This window comes from Tubulanus polymorphus, chromosome 4, assembly GCF_964204645.1.
Source record: "Tubulanus polymorphus chromosome 4, tnTubPoly1.2, whole genome shotgun sequence".
Classification (NCBI taxonomy): domain Eukaryota; kingdom Metazoa; phylum Nemertea; class Palaeonemertea; order Tubulaniformes; family Tubulanidae; genus Tubulanus; species Tubulanus polymorphus.
Genome location: NC_134028.1, coordinates 2,380,090 through 2,401,655, shown reverse-complemented (window position 1 = coordinate 2,401,655; position 21,566 = coordinate 2,380,090). Strand labels below are relative to the sequence as shown.

The following is a 21,566-nucleotide window of genomic DNA, read 5'->3' as shown; positions in this document are numbered from 1 at the left end:
TTCAAAAACAGGTTTAAACACACAGCGCGACGTCGCCGGTGCCACGGGCGTTCTTGATTTAACACACGCGTAAGTTCTGTGTTGTAGAAATATACAGTCCATACTGGTAGATAGATAGTTTAATATCATCGCAAACAAATTGTTGTGCACATCTATTTATATTAGGATATCGAATTATTGAACGGCTTTATGTAATTCTGAAGAAGCATCAAGGTACGTAACTTCTATCTGTATGTATTTTGGATAGACAATTGTTAGATTTTTCGTTCCATAACATCAACGGAAAGTGAATGGGTTTCTATTTAGGATCTGCTGAAATGGTATCGTTGACCGGGTTGCACAAATTCTTGTCGGCGGTGGTACGATTAGAGACGTTTCCTACCTTCATTACTTATCTCATTGTGGTTTATCTAGCTCGATATTGGAAGAAAATTTCTAGACCGAGAGAATGTCGTTCGGTAAGTAAGTAGCCTGCCGGTCATAGCTAGTCTAGTACCTAGCCGTCGTTCCACGGAACCGTAGTAACAACGACTGGTATTCAGACCTTATAGAGATAATATTCTCACTTCTTTGAGCATACTATATACGTATTTTCATACCCAGAAGAGGCCATGCATGTTCGATGCAATCTTCTGAACACAAAAATGAAAACAAAAAAGAGGAATTTTCATATGTCATTTTATTTGAAAACCCGTTCCTTTCTTCAGGTACTCATGGTTTACAATTTCGGATGCAGCGCTCTCAGTCTGTATACGTTATACGGATTTGCAATCGGATTAGTAGAGACTCAGTCTTTCTTTAAGATGGAAACTTCTCCGGTGCTACAAAATGTCTACTTCTGGTACATGGTGTGCAAACGGATCGAACTTTTGGACACGATTTTTATGATTTTACGCCATCGAGAAAGGCAACTAACGTTTTTACACATCTACCACCATTCGTCGATGTTGCTTCTGTCTGACTATTGTTACCACTTCACGCCCTGGTCGGCGATGGCTATTTTCCTGGCTTTGAATTCTTTCGTACACGTGGTGCTTTATTTGTATTACGGACTTTGCGCTATGGGCTATCAACCACCGTGGAAAAAACAAATGACGCAAATACAGATTATCCAGTTTCTGATCGGATTTCTTTTTTCAATAAAAGGCTATACGAGCCACGGCTTTTGTATCTATTCGATAATATACGGTATGAGCATGACGGCATTATTCGGAAATTTCTACTATCAGGCTTACCACAAGAAGAAAAATATTTAATAATTGATTAAACGAAGTACAATGGTATATATGATATTTCTTTTATTTAGGGTTTGCTACATCGTAGCGATAATTTGTATCATATTGCAACTATTCAAACATTAAACAGCCTTTTGTCCCAGGTGTCTATGGCATTTCGTTAGATCGAGGTGTAAAACGAATATACGTCAGAAATCTGTATACATGTACTGGCTAACATTCGCCTGATGATGGCTATTTAAAGCCGAAACGTTGCTCAATATATTCATTTAATGCAGAACCTTTCATCGTTGTTGTTTCCTGTACGTTACGTTTTCCTGGTTTTGATATGGATCTAAACAGTTTAAATATTTTCTCTGACTCTCAGGGCAAAATGATGTTTTGATGGATTTTATCGGTTATCAATTCGTAACGAGATATCAGTAACAGTTATCACTGATAACTCATTTATTATTTAATCGAATTTATACCTATTAGAGTCGACATGTGTATATTGTCCATGTCTTGACCGTCAATACTACTTGAACTTAAGGTAGCCACTTGAACTCCGGTAGAGACCGGCAACCAGTCTAATCAGCAATAGCACTAGGGAGGATGCTCTCTCTCTATGCATGATCTTTACACATAGGATCTTTTTACAGGTGTCTCGTTCTCCTTGCCTTGTTTGTCCTATGCAATTTTGTCGAGTATTTTGAATTCTATTGAAATAAATGATGACATGCTGTGACGTCACTTTGTAGTTTGTGACGTCACGTGACCTAGTTCCTCCAATCCTCTTCTTAAGATCCTAACAGGTTGAAATTTTAGCTTCTTATTAAGAAGTGTTCGTTAAGAGAAATGTTTTCATTAGGCTAGAATTGATTTCTGTTCCTTGTTTCTGCTAAGTTTTAAAGTTGACCCGGCCAGCCGCCAATGTATCCTGTACATAACTTTAAAAAAAAAGAATTATGATCAGGCTAACAAGTACAGAGTAGACCCAGCAGCTCCGGTTTACTATACAAGTGACCTGGCCGATTAAGAGAAACTCTTTTAAACCCTTATAGTCGTCGCCCATCAGATATCTTTGTTTCAGCGCACAGAATGATAACCCGATAGAAATTCAATGCCATAAAACAAGAGCCATAAAACATCTATTTTTATTTCTGACAAATTGATATATAATAATATAATATTTCTTTCATAAATATTACAAATGCATACCGACGAAGCTAGCACAGTGTGCATTTTTTATCGAGAGAAACACAATGAAAGCCGCTACTTTAGACAGTAAGTACATTTACAGGCACAGAACAACAACTGTAATCAGATGAAAAATTCTTTTAATCTGCTACGAGAACTGATTGCCGGTAGTTTTTCACATTGAACCATGTGACAAAGAATGAATTGATGATGAAAAATTGAAAATGAAATTAATATACAAGAAAACAAAATGCCAAGCGATGAAACCAAAGTGTATTGCTTTTCTGGTCAGATAGCAAGTTTCAGTGATGCAGTCCATTAATCACGGAATGAGTCAAACAAATGAACAATTTTTTTCAAACATTCAAACCAATACACAATAGATTTCGGCCGCTTTGGTTTATCAATGTCATTCAACATACCGTATTGAAGAAACTAGAGGAGACTCAACGTTAACAGAAAGAGAAAATAGCCGAATACATAGGATTCATCAAAACAAAGCAGGCTTCATCATCATCACATCATCTAAATACAAATCATAAATAAATAAATAAATAAGGGAACATCATACAAGAGACATGATCGATAAAGTTAAAATCAGTAAATATTACTAACAGTACTTGATTGATAGCTTGCATCGAATATTTTTAGAAAGATATTTTCACACCCCTGAAATCCAAATCAAGCGAACACCGTAACCATAGCTAACACTTAACAATCTAAAGGGAATAGAAGAGGTTGCTTGCCATATAACTAAACACTGGTTAAACCGCGGCCAAAATTTCTAACACAGCTCAGCACATAGTTTTTACATACATAGCGATGTTCAAAATGTCACCTTTATAGTTTTTGTAATCAACCACAAGAAGAAACAATTACACATCAACTATCTAGTGAGTGAGTGACGTTTGCAGGCAGAACATTGTGACCCTGTTGCCGGATATACACACATTCAGATGTTTGAAAACGGAAAAGTTCGATCGATAAAAATATAGTCACGTATGTGCAAGATTAACAATATATCTATGACAGCATACAAGCAATAATACTTATGCCATGCCATTTGAATAATCGTTACATTAAGAATATATAACTTTTAAGTATATATTTCAATTTTCTCTATAAATCAAACTTTGTACAAGGGTGAATTCTCATTTGGGTGCATATATCTAAGTTTTGCATGGTATTTTTTTGTTATTCGACTTCACATGACAAAAGAACAGACACAGCTTTATACGGAAAATCATATATACGCGTAAATATCGAAGGTCAATGGAGGTATTAGATAGTATTCCCCACCAGGAGACACAAATGCATATTCATCTATTCAAATCTAGTTTTGAAAACGACCCCGTTTCTCTATTTCAAAGGCTTCCTCCAAAGCAGTACATGCGTTGATGTACACACTTATCAGAAAAATTATGGATAAATCCATTCAAATTCAATCATTATGAATAAGTTTTTCGTATCATCAGTTACTTGATAACCCAATAATTCATTAAATACTTCAGTCAATCCCTCAAATAAGTATAAAGTGTCCATCCAGAGAATTAAGGCTACAATTTAAGTCATAGGATGTGCTGCCCTCTGACGAACAAATTTGAAACCATCTGCACAACAATTCTAGGCCCTACAACTAGGGCAGTGATCGGTGAACACTTATCGTATATTTTTCAAATACAATCTACAAGATCTAAAACGCTAGAAATAATAACATACACCAACCTAAGCTTGGCAAAAAATTACGTAACTATTTGTACAATTTGCTTTAGACTTTATAATTACATAACGATCAAAGCAATTTAACACGTTTACTATAGATTTACCATTATTCATTTGACATAAACATTAATCATTACAGAATATATAATCATTTTCTAAAAATGTTCTCTTTTAAGCCATATCTAAACATCATAAATCTAATGAATTTACATCCGGACAGCGGACAGGACCTCGCCCCACATTTAGCGACTTGTTGCAAAGATTTTGTTTACATTGTTGATAATACTCCGTTAATAATGCAATTCGGTAGATTGACCGTTGTGACAAAATTCACAACCCGCGATAAGTAAGCTCTCTTTTTTAAAATACACCGGTATTTTTGCGATGACGCGATGATTTTTTTTAATGTGAAAGATGATGAATATTTGGACTAGCATCGAGTATAGTTCATCGAGGCGATGCTAAAAGCTTGGAATTCACAAATATGAATATCTAACATCGATGGATTCAGGTGAAAATGATGATTTGGAATATTTGAGGTTTTCTTTTTACTCAGTGTGCACTGTTTTCTTTAGCGCGATGATGAAGAGATATAATCTTACACCGGGGTTGATTTGATATTATATCTATGAACTCGAGGAGCAGATGTTGTGGTTGATGAAAATTGAAATACGAAAATGATCAATTGTATAAAAACTCTCATCCACACTGTATGCAGGCAGACACGGCACGGCGTATATACAATTGGAATAATTGCGCGCGTTGAAAAAACATTTTCACTCTCATAATATTTTAAGAATCAGCCATTCAAACTATTAAGAAGACGTTATATATTCATTTGATGATATTGTAGTAGTACAATACGTTTTTTTGAATTACAAAATTATCCAGCGATGATGACATGAAAAAAATGAGCTACGATTGTTTGTTTATGATTAATTTTTCGTCAGAAAATAAATATCAGCATTTTTGGGGGTAGAATAAATAACCATGTATACATTTCATATGTACATATCGTGTATGAGTGATGTATTATTACCTGCGTTAACGGTGTTCTTGCAAGATTTCCATCATTTTTTGATAAACATTAATTGATGAACGAACAAACACAGTTTTTAATATTTCTACCTAATCTAGAATAATTTTTTCCTAAGGAGTTATGTATGTAATAGCACATAATCAACAGCGACTAGTATTAAAATGTAAAATAGCACATTCTCTTCTTTCAATTTTTGGCTGGATTTTCTAACGTGGCAAATAGGTGCATAGGGGAAAAACTAAACCACAATTCCGTAACTTGAAAAAATTGATCATTCACCTTTGTTTAACCCCAACTAAAGTGACCGTGGTGAGGAACCAAGATGACTCCTGGATGACTTTATTGCGTCATTGTCGCTGTCACATGACTGAAATATGCTTTAACTTAAATAGTGACCTTGCATTGGAGGCAGGTCATTGAAATTGATTCGCCTACCAGAGTTACTGGATCTTGGGCTTTTGTTGTTGTGACAAAAATGACGTAGCATTAACCATTCTTTAACACGATGCGATGCGCCGGCGTACCGATCACCGTGAACTCTACGTGAACTGGGCTGAATGCCAGACGCCTCGAGCCCCCAGATCAAAAACAAAATTCTATTGAAGCCTTGTAATTGAATCAGCTTTGATTGCAGTGCCAGAATTTATCTTTATAAATGATAGTTTAATTTGAATAGTCACCCCATGTTTTGGTATCAAACATAAATCTATTACATATTACAGCTCACTATCCCTACTGCAGTTTCACTAATTATGAAGCTGATGATGTTTTTTGAGTTTAAGCAGGATTTATAACTTGCATTTGTTTTTTGGTTTTTTATTAAGATGTTTGAAATCTATGGCTAGACACCCGACGATTAAATACTTCATGATGAATGATGACATACAATAGGCGAGATTTATAGATGGGCTTTACGTTACAGATGATTTAGGGCGGGAGGTAATTCTGATATTCAGCATATGTTGTCTATGTACATTTATAATGCCCGACAATTTCTTCGAAAATTCACCCAACAAAATGACGATAAGCAAAAACTGCTATTTTTTCAGTTACGATCATAGAATTATGCATTGATTTGTGAGTGCCTTAAAGAGTTACAGGTGACAGGGGACTATATCACTAGGAAATCAAATAAAAAACACAGCCTGCATATGCTGAGATTCAACTTTCTTCTGTCCCCTCACGATCATCGGCAAATCTCAAATTTGACTTATCTTTCACCTCAATTCACATTTTACATTCGACCAATTACATATCTTTCGAGCAAGTATTGCAAATAGCTGTGACAAGCACCATTGAAGTACCGCATTCATCATTGACATGTCAGGAGGTACGAGAAATAAATTAAGTATCGTAAATATCAAGCATCTTTAGATTATACTGAATGCTTCCAATATCTAATTCTAACACAACTAACGCATTGTTAGCTTGCATTGAAATACGTCATTCACCAAACGTCAAATTCTAAATCAAGTCGAATGTTTCGGCGTACAAATTCTTCGGAAATTCCAACTTTCCTTTCAGCACGGTTAGCATTCGTCTGTGCTCGACGCTTAGTTCGCGCAAATTCGAGATGATCATTAGAAGTCGCGGAAAAAGTCCGATTTCCTGAGGATGGCTGGCGGAGATCTGAATTTGTAACGCTTGTATAAGAAGTTCTTGTAGTTTGCTGACCTTCTCGCGATTTTTCAATCCCTGGCGATCTGCAAAGGTTATGAAAAAAAAATTACGCCATGAAAAGCACTTAGTGCGCTTATCTGTTTCCTCAGGGAGGATTTCAGGTAATGCCTAGTTATATATTTGTGCGTATATTTACCAGGCGTGATCAGCATCAGAGCGCAGAACAACGCAATCTCTTTGCTGTTCAAGTAAAATGCATTAAAACGTATGGAAAAGTTGAACATCAACTCGACGAAGTTTTCGCCCATGAAAAATGTCGATTTCAGCTGTTCTCGCGTGAACTGTAAACCACTGCCGAGCAGGAACATCGAATTGGTATCACCTTCGATGAAATTTGCGTGGATTACACACGCGACCTGTAAAATGAACACAAAAATACAAGTACATGAGATTATATGCCTACGGCAACAAATGATGTCAAGTTGCTTCCAACAGCATGAATAATCAATACTGTGGCACTTGGAAGAATACCTCTTCCTATTATTAGGCATTATTAGGTGTAAACGATGTGAATCATAAACGGTCTCTAAATTTTTGCTCTAGGGGCTGGCGTATTCCATTGCAAAATAGAAAAATTTGCGTTTAAAAAATTCATGACAGTATATGAAATGGTATTAGTCATGAAATGACCTTGACACAAGCGAATAATTTTTTCCAGTTTTTCGAAACGTTCTACATCATCATTGATATACGAGTTGCATGAATGTCAAAGGTTACAAAAGAACTTGGTTGAAATAATTCGCCTGAATAGGACAGAATTCCTCCAACAAAACGAACATTTAAGCGCCATTTCGAAACTCACCTCAAAACAAACACCTTTGATTAGATTAATCTGATCTTCCGTGTTCAATGAAGTGAATCCGGGGATTCGTTTGGCGAATCGTACAACATCCTGTAACACCTCGTTGAATCTCATAAGGAATCCCTGCCAGCAAACTTTCGGCAGATCTTCTTCAGGAATTTCATTGTATGGGTCAGCCTGAAACAATGCAATCAATGATAAAGCAACATTTAAATGAACCCAATGCCCCAGGTTTCTCTAGTCAATTTCTCTATCATTCAGTTTTTCATCAACAACTTCTTTTCCGTTTATAAAGGGTTAACTTCAATAGTGGTCAATAAAACTAAGCCTTAGAGACTTGTTCTGGCTAGGTCGAAGCAATATTTATGGTCATATATAAAAATATCATCGATCAAAATATAAAGTGGATGATTAGAACGCAGGCTTTGTTGGGATATGCTGCCATCTATATTTCACACAATATTGATTAGTGAAAGCGAATGGCTTCAGTATAATTCACACATATGTTATTAGTGATCTATGCATTGTACTCGAGTAGAGTACATTTGACTAGATACAGCTATGTCACATCTCATTTGTGTCTGAAAGGATAGCTGTTATTTGTCGTATGGTCAGGTATTTGCTGAACTCACAGCTGACCTTTAGCTTGACCATTCAAGGTACATAGATACCTCAGCACACCCACACACATACACAGTGTTGTTTATTACGGATCAACATAGAAGAATAATTTGCATTATTACAGTACATATTATCACTGGCGATGCATCAATTTAGAGTTGTATTTAATAGTGCAAGTCTACTTCCAACTTTCAATATCCTACTCGTGCGTACCTGAGCACTTTAATGAACTTAGTGCAACATTTCAAGTGTCTATCTATCTAACTGATAAATGAGGTGGGAGAGACCATCCCTCAGTGCGTTTATTCACGCTACTTACCACAATGGATATCTCTTCTGATCTGTTGGTTATATGTTTTGTCACCACACGTTCTATGACGGCCTCCATCACCGTTCGTTTTTTGTTTGTCTCCAAATTCTGCTTCATTTGTAGCACTTTTTCTTTAGTGTACCTGGAAAACACGATACCGGTGACATTTGAATAAAGAGAAAAATAAGAATAATTCGCCATATATTGTATTAGTGCACTGTGTATCTTTCAAAGAATGTAACAGATCAGCTCTTTCTGTTGTCTACTGTTAGCATATTCTGGTGGTAACTAGATATTTTTCTAAATCATTCAGGGTGGACACTTTTCTAGATGTTACCCTGATTTTCACCTTCTTTTTTTTTCTTACAAAATTCCATGACCATCCCCCTGACTTTTTAAACGAAAACCTGATTTCCGGGTAAGTGACAACCCTGAATTAATAATGATCGCTGTTTCTAAGCATTTGTTTTTCTCCAGATTGTTTCGAAGTTAAGGTTCATTATAAAATACTACTCGTACGAATTCAAGTCCCAACCGGTGAGTTCATTCGAAATTCCAGGACTTACCGAAACGAGTCTATGTAAGCCTCGTGTATTTTGTTGATTAAAGGACTAATAGGGTCTAACGGTTGTTGATGATCCAAGCTAACAAATGGACCGACGGACATGTAAGACGAAGGTGTACAAGTATCTGTAGATAAGTCTTTCACTAGAATTTGTTGGAATGGCACTGATGACTGATAAAGTATATTTGCATTGCTGTAATGTTCTAAGTTGGTCTCATTGATTTCCGTGTCATCTCCCGGCACGTTGATGTGCAGCGGAATTTTGAGGCTGTCGCGATGTCGAGAGTTGCTATGATTCGCTATGACCGGAATGCCGCCACCGCTGGCGCCGATGCTGCTGTTATCAACGAGCGTATTTTCCGTCGTCGTATTGCGTATGAGATCGAGTGGCGCCACCATCGGCTGAGCGATATACGTCATGTTCGTCGGGGATGAGGAGGGATGAGAAGGTTGTTCGTTGATCGGTTCGACGATGACCGGCAGCTCCATCGACGACGCGTTCACGTTCGTTCGCATTTTTTTCGGCGGGCTTTCCGGCTGGAGATTCTCAGCCTCGACCTTCACGACGACAGGCGTCGGACTGGATGGTCGATACGGACGCTTTTTTAATGGACTACGACTAACTTGTTCTTGAGATTTCACCAGCGACAACGGTTTGTTTTCGGCGACAGGCGACTTATACGACGTTACCGGAAGCTGTTGCTGCGGCTGTTGGCGATGAGATAAAGATGGCGCCGTCGTAGGCGATGAATTTGGAGAATGTTCGTTGGCGGGAGACGGAGGATGGGAATGATCGTGAGTTGTATCGGGATCGCACGGAGGCGACGACGATTGAGATTTCAAACACGCCGACGACGACATCAATTTGGAGGAAGAGTCATTCGATTTTGAATCGTCGGTTTGCGTCGCGTTGGAGGCCGGTGGCGTCCGAGATGACACGTGTAAAATAGGCTGTTGAATACTCGTAGTCGTCGTCGTGTGACTGAAGGCAGACGTTATCGGATGTGCAGACGTCTGGTAGAGCTGCGCTGTTTGATTCAAAATCATTCCGGTTTGAGCCTGACGTTGCATCTGTAAGAGAAACTCGATTACCGACGCCGGAGGATGTGCCATCGACGTCTGCTGCAATTTACTGATCAAAGTCGCGTTTTCGATAGTTTTCGCCGGCTGCGATTCGACGGCTTGCGTCGTCAGAAAACTCTGACTCTGCGACACGCTAGAGCTCGTCGACGTCGGCCCGGTTTCGGTGGTTTCCGTTCCGGTCGATGTCACCTTATAGTCCTGTATGGATAATTTTTTCGGTGAATTTCGCGAATGCGCGTTACTCTGCGACGTCGACGTGGAAGATCGTTGTTGAGCGTTGCCGCTTACAGCTTTCAGCAAAGCAGGAAAATTGATATTCGACAACGGCGTATCCGTTTTTAGACTTAGTAATCCGTGTAACGCTTTAGCGCTTTGCGTATCTTCGATGATACGCGTCGCTTCGTGGATCATTTCTCTCATTTTTCGCGAGCGTCGTCCGAGTTTCGCAGCTGAAAAACATAAAAAACAACACGAGTCAAGAGTTTGACGATATAGTTACTAAGTCAACCAACATGACTGCAAAACTGAATCGGGATGTAATGATACCTAAACCCTCAATCATTGTGGGTTTACTTACTACAAATTATCTTAACAGTAAGCACTTAGAGGGAATCACTCCCGGTATTCACTGAGAATGAACCGAAGTCCTAATGCTGACTGGCTTTAATCCTCAGAAAATGACAGGAACATGTGAACTGCCTGAAAGTTGACCTATGGGTGGATTCAATTAAGTTTATAGTTGGTTTATAAGTAAACAAATTTAAATATTGACCAGTGCTGAAAGTTCACGGCTCGGATATTTGTTCGATGCAGTCAACATAGTTCAATAAGTACTGACAACCTTTGTCTAAGAATAGTGGTCACTCACACGTACTTCACAGTTATAGGCAGCTTATTAAAGTGCACATGACCCACTATCTGGGTATTGATTCAAATAGTTACATAATACAAGGGAATGAATCGATATTACATGCACAATAGCCTCTATCACACAGAGACAATTTGGCCTGGGCTGATTTGGCACCTGTGTGAACAGTTAGCCAGGGCTCGATCTGGCATGGGCCAACAACGCATGTGTGATTGTGGCTCAAATATATGCGCAACTAACAAATTTCAACATCAATCATACAGGACTTCAAAAAAAAATTGAAACATGTGTTTGATATATCAGATATGTCAGAATAAAAATTCTGGATCAATTTTGCAGCAGCTTGGTGACTGACAAGGGTAATGCATTATTTGTTATTACCTGCACGAGACATGCCAAGCGCAATGCACTTTTGTAGTCGACAGAATTGACACCTATTTCTCGTTTGTACGGTTATTTCGCAGTTTTTGTCGTAGTAACATTTCCGCCGGTTCGGATCACCGATATCTTGTAGCGCGCGTCGGAAAAACCCCTGAAACAATGATACACGTTAAATCAACAAGTGAATTATTTATAGAGCAAAAACCCAACTATGCGTTTTTACGAACATCCGGGTGATGTATTCATTTTTAGATTTATTTGTTCGGTAAAAAGGACATGAACTTTTCAGTTAAATGCGTAGTTGACCAAGCCACCGACCAGAAAGGTAACGTCAGACTGGTAATAAGAGAAGTCCAGAGTACGGGTCACTGAATGGCTAATCATGTGAAACCTAACCCAACCGACGTCTATAGTACATTCATTACTCATTGCTTCGTAAGCATTAATCAATTAATTGTCGAAATCCAATATCGCTTGTTATTAGAAATTACGAAACTATTAAACCTTCAAACCGAGCGAAAGATTTCTTCATCTTTATCTACCACTAGTTGCGAATATTATGAAACAAATTCGGGGTCTTTCAATCTTTCATTGCGTTTGTGTCTGACGGTTACAATTGAAAATGATTGACACATTTCTCATCAGACGTTTACCTTTGTCTAACCAGCGATTTACCTTTGTCTAACCAGCGATGGAGTTCGTGCTATTATTACCTGGTCAAGATACATACATCAATTTCCAACTTCCCAATTATCAAACAAAGCTGATAGTTATATACATACTGTAGGTAATAATTAAAGGCAACTTCTCAGCATGTGGCGCTGATGCTGCTGGCAAAAGTTTACAGAGAATTAAAGTCTGGGTCATTAGTTTATATCAGGGTTCGCCGCTATTTGCAGTCTTTGATTTTCTATACCATTTGCAGTGCCAACTTACTAAGACGGAATACTAGGCCTATAGTACTTAAATTACCAGGAAACATTATCCACATCGCATATCCAAAAATTCCACCAAAACACGAAAGTAGATCAAAGACAAAACCTAAAACCTGTCAACATTTTCAAGCTTAGGACGGAAAATTATTACGAATTTCCGTAAATTTTCCGGGATTTCCAGGTAGAGATCCTGCTATATTTCATACAGCATATTTAGCCTGAAACCAAACTAATCATTTTAAAACGTTAGTAAGATGTGAGTAACATGTGTCACTAAGCGCAGTCACTAACAGGTCATAAAGCGGATAACTAACAATCATTCAAACTCCCATTCAATTTGTAAATTTCACCAGGGATGACTGCACCTTCGAGCTCCCTCGCGCAACCGCGAGCTCAGAGAGATGACTTTTAGGTGAACTCTTGATAATTTTTCCTGATCATTGGACAAACAGTATTGCCAAGTTAAGAGATAACTTCTTTGTAGCCGAAGGGATAATTAATATCATTTTTGAGATGGGGAACAGGGTTCACTGAAAGGTAAAATCTCTTTCCGTGACAGAAAAAATACAGCGTGAGACCAGAAAATCAATTTGTAAAATCAATGAGTAAAGATCCTTTCCATAATGACAAAATACTACAGAATATATATGAATATATCACGCAAATACTAAAATACATCTGTTTTCAAACACAAAAAGATTTTCAATAGCCTACAGCATCAACATCAGCATCGTCACTAAATTCAGCAAAGTATCAATTTACCAAACTTACACGACTTTCATATATGCTTTTTTAATGGATGACTAAAAAAGAGACGGTACTGAGTTCTTGAACTCAAACTGCCACAAACTGTGATCTGAACCCCTACTCATCACAGCTGAAAATCAGTTGTTGCGGTTGTAGCACTTTGAATGAACTGTCTTGAACTCAAAAGATCACCATTAGATTTATCTGGTCATTGATTTTGACTTTCCGGGGGCACTGATCACTTGTTGGACAGCGGCCAGTGCGGCTACGCGGTGGCAATGCCATGAATAAACAAAGGTAAACATATAGGTACGAATCGCCTTTCTATGACTGGTTAATTGAAGTTCAGAATTCTCCTACGCATAATTTCACTATCGGTCAAATAAATGTAATGGAGAGTCATTTCTCAAAAAGAACAAAACATTTCACCTGTGCATTGCCAACCATATAAACAGCTATCAGTGATTACGTATTCAGAAAACTCTGAGCAAAGTTTCATTCTCATTAAAAACTTAATTAACCGGTTTTAAAAGAAAAACACGCAATGTCAAGGTCGCTCGCTGTAATTCATCATCATTTCCTTATGTAAGAGATGTTTTTTAACCGGGTTGGTTGTTGTCGTCGGGCAGAATTTGAAAGTATATTACGCGTAATAAAAGAACTACAATAACTAGGTTTTTTTTTTTAATGATCAATCATTTGGAAAGCAGTTCGTGAATTTGCGTCGGCAGCGAGAGAAATGAGTATTTCGCGGAATTGTTGTTACATAGTCTGAAACAATATTTATAGCATTTCAACCACAACTAGCTCATGCACTGTACATCGACTACCTGCAAAAATTCCCTGAAAAAATCATCAATCGAAATCACGATTCTCTAAATGTAATTGTACACATCACCATTAAACGCACGAAACGATGAAAATGCGGTTTTTCTTATTCCATATAAATTCCTAGAACTTTCCCGAAGGTGCAATCTGTTTTTATCGTATTTTTCTAGCCCTGGAACCTGATTTTTTGATCGAGGGGGATGACTCAGATCCTGTTTTCGACGTCTGGTGTTCACCGCAGTTCACACGTTACACGTGTTCGTTTAATTATATATAAATAGATATAATCGTGGCCTTTCGTTTATCCATATATACATTTATACATTTAAACTATTTACAACGTCTACATTGACGGGGCAAAAGGACAGAGTTTAATTAATAAATCCTGCTGGCAATTACTGCCTCTGCAAATGAGTTCACAATCACATTCATCATAAAGCCGTTTTTGAGATTGAAAGGTTGTTCTCAGGTTAACCATATGGAAAGTCATGGAGTCGCTCATAATTTCATCTGCTGATTGTAAACTATTATATATATATAAATATATAAATATATATATATATATATATATATATATATATATATATATATATATATATATATATATATATCACTTTCTTGTGGGTTTCAGTAACCTCGGTAACCTGATTCTCAGGTAAATAATGTCACTAAATTTTTCGAGAACAAAATACTAGTTGCGGGAAACCAGGTTAATTTTATTTTGAATAAAGTGTTTACATATAATTCAAGCGCCGCGGATCAAAGCGGGTTCGATTTGAGAAAATGCGTGACCCAATTATGTAACAACGAACAAGGCCCTGAAGGTCTTTCACTTTTTATCGACCTAATTCTACAGAGCAATAGAATTCTAGAAATGTTCCTTTTTTCATAATCCTTTATTTTGTTTCTATTGACCGAAGGGCTTGTGAAGTAGAGGATGTTTTTTCTCATTTTTCAGTTTCACTCGCCTAAAGTTATGAACCGCAAACGAAGCAAAATAGAACTCTCTAAGCTTTTACCAAGAACTGATAGAAAAACGATGGCAATAAAATCATAGACAATGAAGCAAATAATAGGTCGATCCTGGTAAAAATATTGTCTTACTTGAGCCAAACTGGATGATAAGGTCTTTGAGCTTTTTAAATCATAGTTCAAATAAGTCAGAGAATCGCGTAGCGAAGATGTTATCCTATTTTCAGATATTACATCTATGCGTTAACCGAGGATATACAGATGTTCGTTGAATATATTTCTGGAGAAAACATCTAGCGCAGAAATGGAGGAAATCAGGGTAAAAGGAGGTGATACTTCGCCTGATCTGTTACTAAAACTCCAAAACGATAAACTTACAAAATTAAAGCGGATAATTTACCGCTGAACTCCTGAACCTACGTTCTGCGCGGGCTTAAAAAAATACATTAATGAGTCGTTCAGATCAGTATTTGGTGACCCAAAGACCGCAGATTCACCTGCGTTAACAAGACTACTGCGACACATACACACATGAGATGAACTCAAATAGAAACTGATCGATTACAGAGATGTGTAATGACAAATCGTACCGACAAATCGTTTATGGATTAGCAAAACATATCACAAAACCAAAGCACAAACTGAACAGCTCTCCGCAAAGCTGTTTAAGTCAAAGCTACAAAAGACAAACGGAATTTCCTCAAGAGATTCGAGATCACTCTAGCCTATGTTTGAACTCGGGGCATATGAAAATTAGAGCGTTAATTCTCAAGGACGGTAATTTATTACGAGGTCACAGAAAAAGCCTCTACCTGTCCGCTGTATTTGATTATAACGGCACTGCTCAATATCACATTAAGTCATTACTATCATTAATCAAGACAAGAAGCTATCTTTAACACGAATGCATACGCTGAATAAAACTGATTTGAATGTAATTGGATTACAAAATGGGCAGCACTTGTCTAGTGATTTGAAAACAAGTTCTCAATAGGGCTTTATCAGGTTCCAAACAACCCCTGACTAATGAGCATTTATTATTGGGCGATTGCACAGTTCTCACTCACCTTGCAACCTTCACACGTTAAGACACCATAATGTACGCCAGATGACTTATCACCACAGACCAAACACTTTGGAACTGGTCCAACTGATGAAACCGGTTCATCTGAAATTACAGAAAACAATATATTATAGTTACATCAAAGCAGTAGAGATCAAAACATAGACGAAAGAAAAGAATTTCTTTAGTTATAAAAAATGCTTTCTGTCTTCCCAGCATATCTGTATATAAAAACTGGACACGATTTATCATCCATAACGCTCATTTTAAATCATCAATGAACTTGTTGCTGATTTTAATAAACCGCGCGCGCCGCTATTCAGGGTTCATTGAAAGTTGATATATAATTAATGATGTAAAAGTTAGAGACTATCTTTCATCTTCCCGTTGACCGGATAGCGAGGCACACCACTGAGCAGAAAGCTATCAATGACATAAGAAAACTTTACCAGAATAATATTAGGTACAAATATATATCGATGAGGTCAGGGTATTTTTGTCGTTGTGGGGAGATAAATCAGTTAATCCCAGCCACAGTAACCCCTTTCAGAGATGGGTATAGGTTGGTACGAGAATCTGAAGAAGAAATTTATGATTATTCTGCCCAGATGACACCACAAGTATATCTGTGACCCATGATCCTATTACATATTGCTTCTATTAACGGTTTTCATTTGCTAGACAAGTAATTAACAGATGATCGAACTACAGGTGGTAGTGTGTGACCTTTGTTTGACTTTGAATCATAAACTCGGAGAGAATTTTATGGTCCTTCGATGATGATTATAACGATCTAACACATCAGACAGGCTGCAACAATCAGTTTATTTAAATGTATCAGAAACGTTGGGTCACATGGAAACGGACGATCCTCGCTGGAGGTGGAGGCGGATGATCAAAATGGACACGTTGCGTTTCTCAGAAAAATCGAATGACTCGACTCACGTAGTAAACATGTTTTCAGCCGATGATTGACGAGAATGTTTTTCTTTATTGCACGTCATCGATGTTATTTTTGATTTCAGGTCCAATACATTCCATAATAATTCAACACATGCGTGAGTCTGGAGAGTGACTTTTACCACCGCGTTTAATGATAATTATCTTCAAATAACATGATTTATTTATATCTCGCGTCGTCATTTAACTAACTCCATTTAGAGAAAGGTGAACAACATTAACAAAAATAGCATGTAAGTTAGAGGAACAACAGGAAACTGGTCAGCTTGTACTTATTTCAATCAATGCGAACTATCAACCTCCCCCAAACCATCCAACCCCCCCCCCCCCCCCGTGACAGGTGCACGTTTCCATAGAACATTCCCTACAATAACAAGAACGACCTTGAAAGTCTTGTATAAATATTTATTGAGCTATTAATTCACTTATCTGAGTAGAAGTAGGACTAGTGAATAATACCACTGTACACTAACAAGAATGAACCCTTCTACGATATCTGGGCTCTATTAGAGTACACGCGACCCATATTACTACATGGATGAGTAGTGGTGGATGATAGTACGGTAGTTAATGGGAGGAAGGTCACTCGTCCGTTATGATATATATTGAAGAATTCAGAGCCCGGTAATAAACCCGGGAGTTAATGAGAATGATCCTGGTTCCATCATTTACCAACGCATTCGTGACTTATTTGAACCCCTCTTCCATCATGTTACAACCGAACACCAGCCATAAATCCTGAAAAACGATAACCAAGCGTAACCTAGCGTACAGCAAGTGTGGAAAAATTTCAGACACTTTCAGCCAATGACACGATTTAGATTATCATTCATTCAGTGCATATCAGACCTATATACATGACTATTTTTAGAAAATGTTTACGCGAGGTATCTGTATTTCCAAGAAGTCATAAACATTCATAAAAACACATGTCTGGTTCTTTTATTTCGCACTTTAACCTCTTTACGATTTCCTGTGGTTGAAGCGGAGCACCTTTTTATCCTGTTAGGAGCAATAGCTAGAACTAATGCAACATCGCAATACTAGTTATTGGCCCCCAGTCTACGTGCCGCCTTTCATTCGTCAAATTCGAATAGAACAGGTATGGTAAAGATAACGACAGGCCAGTCACATTTCTCTTACATCGGAATCTATAGACATTTCTTCTAATAGCAACATTAACATAAAAAACAGTCATTTTTCTCTATTAATAGAAATGTCGCATATTAGTTCGTTATTCAAATGCTTCATTTCTATTCGTTAGGTTATCACCACTTAATACTTCACTAGACTTCAAAATCATCTTATGTCATTTTGATAATAGGACATGTCTCGATTCTTAGCAGATGAAAATTCCTGGAAGGAATGAGTGTGGACATTATTAATCGATGAACCGGTATAGCATTAGCACCATAATGGCAGAGAGGTCATCGAGCAGTAAGAGTACACTAATAGTATAGCCCTTTTAAAATGTGTTAGATACTAGTAATTATCATTACCCCCAGACACAATTGACTAGCAAATGCAAATGTAAAGCCAGCCACGTGAATAAATTCACGATATCCGCATTCTTTATGTATACATATATGTAGAAATAGAAAAAAAAAACACTAGCGCCATTTTCCCAATCACATGAGCGTCGTATAAAAACATGGATAATAAGTAGGGCAAGTATTTATTCCACCTTCAGACTGAAGAAGAAAGAAACGCGTAGTAGTTGTTGTAATTTTTTTCAAGCATGACTCATGGGGGTCGGTCGACAGATGAAACAGATTGGTCTAATCATGAACTCTCTTAACACGCGTGCTATTTGCCCTAGAAGTCGTGACCTTACTGCTCGGAAAAACAAGTTTTCCAAAAGACTTTTTGCTCTTTGCTATGAATGTAGCAGCAGCCACTGGACCGCTGGATGACCGATGCCATGAAGAGGTTAATCAGAGGTTCTGGGGGAATGACTTCATTTCTCAACAATAAAAATGTACCGATTGTAACGAAGATCAATAACACTTTATTGGTTTATTGGTCGGCAAGTAACTTGAGAGGTGAACGTTGATAGACCGCGAATGATATAACTTGAATAGTTCATAAAGTTGAATTCGATAGAATTGGAATCGAGCCATCTGTTTGCCTGACACATCTAATCACCCTAAAGTATTGGTAATGGTATGAACTGTGCGAGCACTCTTAAGCAAAGCCAAGCATGTCCGGTCAACTTTCTCAACTATCATAACCTGTGCCAAATACCGTAGACCTGTTGACCAAGCGTTTAGGTTAAATCCAACTGAACGGTTAAAACTGCGATACTGGCCGATGAGTGACCTGTCGACAATTAAACCGTTTAATTATATACACACTGTTGCAGGGATGTGACAATTATCTGTCAAATCCTATACACATCTCAGAACAGGTGATAGCGAGGGCAATTATTGATAGTTCTGAGAGAACTTTCATACGGATATACGGATATACGGATATATATATATATATATATATATATATATATATATATATATATATATATATATATATATATATATATATATATATATGTATATATATATATATATATATATATTATATATATGATCTATTATTATATATCAGAAACGGTTAGTTTCTCAATGTTTTTGCATGAATGATGATAAACCTGTTGATATCGCTCTCGCTGTTTGATACATTCCTCCTCCCGATCTCCGTTTGATTGGCAGACGCCTCCTTACATGGACGATCATTCATGTATCAGGAACAAAACCTGTCAAATTATCATCTCCTCAATCCGTTCAGCATAAGTGGCTTTTTGTGAAATACAAGGAGAGTACCTAATTTTCATTCAAGGGTGATGAATACGTGCATCAATGAGCGCATGATTTTACGGATTCATGTAGAACAATAATAATGACAACAACGAGGAACATTTCTTACTCATTTCAGGTGGACAAGAAATTTAATGAAGTAAAATATGAATTTTGACGATCAATGAAGTAAGGAATCATTCTTTTCTAATAGTAGTATTTTTTATGGTTTTACGACTGAACAAAGTCATTGTTTTTATGACAAGATTTTATGACAGCTCCAGCCATTACCAGTGCACGGTGGTACATTCCAGAAAATACCGACACATTTTCCTAAAAAAGACTTATCTTCTGAAAACCTGTACTAAAAGAGACCTATCTTCTGAAAATCTATACGTTTCATCACCGCAATAAAAAATCTCAAAACAGATTATGGTATGTGTGCATAGCAGGATTTATTCGCAAGTAGATCAGAGTGAAGCTTATTGATCCAGTCTGATAACCTATTAGAAATCTAAAAAAGATGCTCATACATAACTATTAACCATAATCGGCAGACTAGCAGCAGAGGCTATTCAAATAATTGGAAAAAAATATTTTGAACCACGAATTGCAGCAGGTGTAACTGGATTTAATCACCAGTACTTCAATCAGTTGTACTTTTAATCAGGTGCCTACATAAAAAACCCTCTATACAGTGAAAACAAAGGGAACCTTACACTCATGACATAGACATCATGGAAATGTACTATTGAAGCTATTATTCAGGGCAACCAACTTTGGAAAGTTCCCATCAGCACCGGCTTTTCATCGAAATAAGAAAGAATCAAGGGTAAAACCTTTCACATAACGCAAAATCAAATAAGTATTTAAAGCCATACAGCCGCGATACTTATCACCATCAGCACTTTATCAACAGACACTTACTACTACTTTGCTGTACTTTATACGCTTCTGCTTCATTGATATCGAAGTTTATGGGAGCCAGATTACTTTCACTTACGACGACGACCTCCTCGTCCGTGTTGTTGCTACTGTCAGCCGGGTTTACGTGGCAAATTACCAAATTCTGCGGCATGTCATCGTCGGACATTGACGCTTCGTCATCGCCCCCGGTCGATGTTTGAGCCGGTTCGACCTGAACGTCGACCGCCGGATGTACCTCCTGATGTATCAAACCGGTGCTATTACTGTCCGAATGTTCCAACATGGTCAATTCACCGATGTATTGTTTACTGTCATTCACAAATCCGTTTACTACTAGTTTATAATCCAGCTAACAATTCACGCCCATCAATCGGTCTCTACTTAAAATAAATAATCAAATACTAATCCTTTAAAAACTTGTCAGTATATTCAGTTATATTCTCTGATCTGCGAATAAGCCATTTAATTGTTCATACGTTCACCAATAACCACTGGATGTTCACTACACGGCATTCATTGATCGAATGAAGACATTTACAACCGTAGAGCGCTCTATCTAGAACACAGCGACCTAATTCAAGCGCCGGTGATTGGCTGCCTTCGTTATGATGTCACAGGCTCTACAAATTGACCTGGATGACAGAAGAATCGATTTGTAGAACTTGTTTGTGACAGAGGCTCGAGTAAACAAATGCGTTAATAGGTTTTTTCTTTAATAATAGCCCGCATCAGACTGCCACCTCATCATAAATGGTTATTTTAGATTCATTTCGAAAAAATATATCTGAAGTCGAATGAGTCTAGATCCCACAGAGCCATATTCAGAAATCGATGAAACCCTTAATAAATGATATTTA

The 21,566-nt window shown here is 37.5% G+C and overlaps 3 protein-coding genes across 4 annotated transcripts in view; 1 reads left to right on the top strand and 2 right to left on the bottom strand.

Annotated features, from left to right (window-relative positions):
- LOC141903135 (FAD-dependent oxidoreductase domain-containing protein 2-like) overlaps nucleotides 1–498 on the bottom strand; it is a 46,549-nt gene extending 46,051 nt beyond the window's left edge. The window contains exon 1 of the mRNA XM_074791111.1: nucleotides 383–498. The gene's annotated coding sequence lies outside the window, so the exon portion shown is untranslated. The remainder of the gene's footprint in view (nucleotides 1–382) is intronic.
- On the top strand, nucleotides 28–1,504 carry LOC141903136 (very long chain fatty acid elongase 5-like). Of its 2 annotated transcripts, XM_074791114.1 has the most exons (4): nucleotides 28–69; nucleotides 166–213; nucleotides 307–458; nucleotides 708–1,504. In XM_074791114.1, the coding sequence occupies exons 3-4, from the start codon at nucleotides 318–320 to the stop codon at nucleotides 1,254–1,256; spliced, it is 690 nt and encodes a 229-aa protein (XP_074647215.1). In that variant the 5' UTR covers nucleotides 28–69; nucleotides 166–213; nucleotides 307–317; the 3' UTR covers nucleotides 1,257–1,504. The 2 variants fall into 2 exon arrangements, with proteins under 2 accessions (XP_074647215.1, XP_074647213.1); XM_074791112.1 differs by having other exon boundaries at nucleotides 59–213.
- A 796-nt stretch (nucleotides 1,505–2,300) lies between these two features.
- Nucleotides 2,301–21,215, bottom strand: LOC141903411 (uncharacterized). Its single transcript, XM_074791520.1, has 8 exons — nucleotides 20,710–21,215; nucleotides 16,035–16,135; nucleotides 11,486–11,636; nucleotides 9,155–10,685; nucleotides 8,598–8,730; nucleotides 7,658–7,834; nucleotides 6,992–7,211; nucleotides 2,301–6,878 (listed from the first exon to the last, which is right to left on the bottom strand). The coding sequence occupies exons 1-8, from the start codon at nucleotides 20,990–20,992 to the stop codon at nucleotides 6,640–6,642; spliced, it is 2,835 nt and encodes a 944-aa protein (XP_074647621.1). The 5' UTR covers nucleotides 20,993–21,215; the 3' UTR covers nucleotides 2,301–6,639.
- Nucleotides 21,216–21,566: the final 351 nt, after the last annotated feature.